The 5,000-nt window shown below is 39.6% G+C and overlaps 1 protein-coding gene across 4 annotated transcripts in view; it reads right to left on the bottom strand.

Moving 5' to 3' along the window:
- The window catches only part of LOC144968961 (transport and Golgi organization protein 2 homolog), a 19,837-nt gene that overhangs the window by 10,610 nt on the left and 4,227 nt on the right, over positions 1-5,000 (bottom strand). Inside the window, exons 1-2 of one of the 4 annotated variants that reach the window (XM_078907864.1) lie at positions 4,641-4,722; positions 473-725 (exon numbers count right to left, since the gene is read on the bottom strand). In XM_078907864.1, the coding sequence (XP_078763990.1) occupies positions 473-695 (223 nt within the window). In that variant the 5' untranslated portion in view covers positions 696-725; positions 4,641-4,722. Of the gene's footprint in view, positions 1-472; positions 726-2,745; positions 2,968-4,621; positions 4,723-5,000 lie in introns of those variants that run through there. The other 3 variants (XM_078907863.1, XM_078907865.1, XM_078907866.1) reach the window with 3 other exon arrangements.

The following is a 5,000-nucleotide window of genomic DNA, read 5'->3' on the forward strand; positions in this document are numbered from 1 at the left end:
CAAGGTTGGTACTAAAATCTATTTAAAATACACATGGTACTCATATGACTATTCAATTAAGAGGGTGCTCTGAATTGTAAATAATTTTTGGAAGAAAAAAAATTAAACTGTTTGGGACTGTCAATAAAAGAAATATGTTTATTTGTAAGTTATACCAAATAAAAATCAACTGTCGAATTACAAAAGTGGCTGTGTTGACTAGAAATGTTGAAAATATAGATGAATGAAGAATTTATTGTATTACTTCCTTTGTTTACGAAATTATAATTTGCCTTTATTCTGAACTGTTTGGACTGCAATGTTGTTGACTTTTGGCTTTTGACTTTTTTTGAAAAAAAAAAAGAAGTGAAGACGAACGAACACATGAAGCATTTTGGTGTTATTTTATCTTATCTTATTGACTTTTGACTTGATTATTAGACAAATATTACAAGAAAGGCACATGTTTGATGTTTGAATATCAATATCTTACCACTGAAACAAAGATTGTCAGGACCCCAAAAATGAGCCTTGTTTGTTGATCGGTCCCATCCTTCGTCCCTGTTGTTGGCCAACACCAACCAATATCCCCCACTCTGGCAGATTTCACTCTGACAAAAGTATGTCACACACATCCTTTTGAATGCTAACAGGGTTGTCTTCTCTTTCTGAAGCCAGGGATTCTTCTTTGGGAATTGGAGAGCACATCTAAGCATTACAGACCTACTTCAGTTTGTTCCATTCACCTAAAGAAGACAAAAAAAAAAAAAAATTTAATAATTTGTGATTTCCTTGTGGGAGTCAATAAGTTTGCCACAGTGGAGAAGCATTAAACTTAGAATCTTGGACTTACAGCATAATCTTAATTAGGTCTGAGGGTTAGAGCCAAGTGGCAAGCATCCCTTCAGTATGTCCTACAGAAAGGCATTTTGCACACAATTTCTTCCAGTTCCACTCCTCTTGTCCACCAAACACAGATTTTCACTGAGTATCAGACATAGGGCAGTGATGGATTATATCATAAGAGTAAGAGTGCTAGACCAAATAGGATACCTCACAGGATTGGCGTGGTGATGAACGTTTGGTTTGAAATGACCAGCTTAAGGGAATATAATAGTTAAAGCATTCAGCTATTTAAATGTAACTATCTTATTTATTTTACTTTTAAAGTCAGACATTTTATTAACAACGACTGATCTCAAATTGGACTCTTGAGTGTCTAATTTTTAGGCCGAGACGCACAAAGATTTTGTTTTTTAAAATGATAATTATGGTATAATTAGAATAGGGTCCTAAGTGCACAACTCAATATAACATTTACATCTAAAACTAACAGAAAATACATTACTTTTAAAAGCTTACTCCGCTCACAAAACGGATGATTCCAAATACATTGATATTCGTCAATCAAATGATGCGTCTTCATTTTTTAAAAAACAACATGACAATAAGAACAACCCCCCCCCCCCCCCCCCAAAAAAAAAAACAAAACAAACAAAAACAACAAAAACCAAAACCACTCCCTTCCCTCCACCCCACATCAAAAGAAAATTGAAGAAACCGGGATTTGAGAAAGTAGTCTGTGATGTACGAACTAAATTGCTTCACACAACAAAACGTATATGGCCAATCTTCAATGTAACATATAAAGATGGCCACTCTCTCATCAGGGACATCAACCCCCAAACAGTGCCTAATTTTATTCTCATGAAAGCTGCGTGAACCAATACAGTAGACATTGTCTGTTTAGGTTGGGTTTATTTTTCTCCATTAACTTTAATTTCAGGTTTCTGTTGTGATTTGCTTTTCATTATCTCAGTATTCTCTCAAATGAATCTACTAAATAAAACTTGGGGCACCTTTTCACAGACCTGCCTGAAAATTTGAAGTGGCAATTCGGACTCGAGTCTGAATAGTCTCCCGCGGCTATTCGGGCAGTGGGCAGAACTGATAAAGAAACAGAAGAAGAGTTCAGAAGAAATTCTGTTTTTTCATGTCAAAATGATTAATGAGTCTCATAACCCCTGGTTTGCACTGTAGAAGGATTGTTGCCTGTTGAATACTACTAGAATATGTTAGTTTTAAAAAATTGTCCTGATTTTGTTTGGACATCGCATGGTGTTGTTAACAAAGCTTTTCCTTTAGACCGCAGTTACTTTAATTTACTTTTGATAAATGATTTTGTATCAAATAAAGTTACTAGATAGTATAATTGTTATTTTGATTTGCACCAATTCTATTTAATTATCAATATTTAAAAAAAAAAACAAACTATACTGCTATGGAAGACTATTCAGACTCAGTCCAAAAAAACCTGTTGATTGCGCATGCGCACTGGGATTGGAGTCCGAATAGCTACGGGAGACTATTCAGACTCCGAGTCCGAATAGCCACAGCCCTGAAAATAATGGATTCGATTATCCACAGCCATATATCTACAGTACAGTCTACATGAATAAACACGTGGAAGTCAAACAACAACACATAAAAAAACTATCCAATTTGGACCAAATATCTAACATTTTTAAAATTTGGTCCAAATTGGATAGTCATCTCAAAATAAAATGACTTTATTTTGAGATGACTGACCTAGCCAGAAGAAGTGATGAAACTTCGAAACACACCAAAACTTTCCAGACTAAGTCGAAAAGAAGGAGTAGGACATCTTTTAAAATGGCAATACGAGAAACTAATAGATTGGGTAAAGATTTTGAGGTCAACTTAACTCCCCTCTACTTCTGTTCTTAAGGTTAAGTTTCTTTATACCTGTAATTGTAATTATCAACATTATCATATCTTGTCGCGCCAGTGAGTCAGCCAGTCCCGGGCAGTCTGGTTGCATTCCCTCAGGTCAGCATTGGTGCAGTGAGGTCCCAGCGAGCATTCAGACAGGATGTGGTCCATGGTCTGTCTGGGGTGACCGCATGGGCATTCAGTGCCCGGTGAGATTTTCCATTTAAAGAGGTTGGTGGCGGTGTTTCCCACCTTTGCTCTAGCTCTGTTCAACGCCACCCATTCTTTTCTCTTGAGGTCTGTGCCTGCTGGGAGCTTTTCTGTTGGGGGCTGGAGGGCATCGTTTGCTGTCTTGTCCCATTCTACCCATTTGTCCAGGCGGAAGAATGCTGAGTGGTCTGGGTGAAGGCTCTCTACTGTGAGGAAGCTCTTCCTTGATTTGAGCCTGCTTTTGGGGCAATTGTGGTCATGAAGGGGGTGTCTCTGGTCCATTTCCTGTTTGTATTTTTGTATTTGGGCATGAGTTTCCCTCCGGATGTGTGGTGGGGCTATTCCTGCTGCACGGTAGACCAGTGGTAATGGTGTTGCTCTCAGCTGGCCGTTATGATCCGGCAGGCGTTGTTGAGCTCGGGGTCTAGCTTGGAGGCATGGCATGATCGGGCCCATACAGCTGAGCAGTACTCCGCAGTTGAGTAGCTGAGGGCCAATGCTGTGGTCCTTAGAGTTTTAGGGTCAGTTCCCCAGTTCATGTTTGCCAGCTTTCCAAGGAGGGCATTACGCGTGGACACTTTTGCCTTGGTCTTCCTCACGTATTCTCTGAAGGACAGAGTCCGATCAAGCGTCACTCCGAGGTACACTGGGTGGTAGTTGTACTCTAATGTCTGGCCATTCCACTTGATGTTAAGTTTTTTGTGGGCTTGGTGGTTGTTGAGGTGAAATGCACACACTTGTGTTTTCCCTGGGTTGGCGTTCAGCGAGTTTTTAGTGTAGTACTTTGTAAGGGTGTCTAGGGCATTTGTCAGTCTGCTCTCGATTGGTTGGAAGGACACATCCTGTGTTGCAAGGCATAGGTCATCAGCATATATGAATCGGCGGATATTTGGGAACTCAGGCTGATCATTTGTATATATGTTGAAAAGTGTTGGAGCCAGCACTGATCCTTGGGGAAGACCATTCTTCTGGGTGCGCCACCTGCTCTTCCGGCCATCCATTTCAACAAAGAAGCGCCTGTTTTCGAGAAGTGACTGGATAATATTTACAATGTTCTTATTCTTTATCATTTTAGCCACTTTGAGGAGTAGGATCTTGTGATTCACTGTGTCATAGGCTGCAGTGAGGTCGACGAAGACTGTGCCAGTGACCTGTTTTGTCTCAAACCCATCTTCTATGAATTGTGTAAGGTTTAGAAGTTGACCACATGTTGACCGTCCTGGTCGGAATCCAGCCTGGTCTGGAGACAGTTGTTCGTCTAGACTGGGTGACATGCGGGACATAACCATTCGCTCAAATAGCTTGTATGCGATGCACAGGAGGGAGATCGGGCGATAGCTTTTCTTGGATTTTGGATCTTTCCCCGGTTTCAGTAAGTAGCAAGTAGCAAACGTTCACGTCGTGCTCCTGTAATCCTTCTCTGAAGGAGACTGATTGCTACACTACGCGACCAGAGAGAATTTTAATTATCAACATTATTGAATGTCAAAATTAGAGTATGAAATTGAAATGATGGTCAGTCTGATCTTCGTAGTTCCATCGTGTATAGTATAGGTATAGTATAGGTCAGGAACGCGTCTAGAAACTATAGAAGCAAATATGAAGAGCATGCATTCAAAGGACATAATATGACCGGACATCCCCTACGCAATGACTTATGACCGGTCAGAGATAGATAACATTATGTCAACAGACTTACTTTTTGTTTACACACTCACCTGTGATGTGAAGGATACGGTCGAAGGTCAAGTGTCAAGAGGAAATGGTTCCGAATAAAAGTTTGGTAATGGTGAAGTCAGATTGATTTCTCATTGTGTGAATAAAATGAAACGAAAGTACAGTAAAGAGAGAGAGAGAGAGAGAGAGAGAGAGAGAGAGAGAGAGAGAGAGAGAGAGAGAGAGAGAGAGAGAGAGAGAGACGATCCGCTGATAAATTCTGGGTGGGGAAAGATAATTATTTATGTTGTTGGACCATACCACAAATGAATGAATAAATTAATAAATAATCAAATTAGATAAATGCACAGATAAATAAATAAATTAGTTGATTCAAATATAATAAAAGTAAAAGCAAAAGA

This window comes from Berghia stephanieae, chromosome 3 (assembly GCF_034508935.2).
Source record: "Berghia stephanieae isolate SIO BIC M18660-M18661 chromosome 3, UCSD_Bste_1.3, whole genome shotgun sequence".
Taxonomy (NCBI): Eukaryota; Metazoa; Mollusca; class Gastropoda; order Nudibranchia; family Aeolidiidae; genus Berghia; species Berghia stephanieae.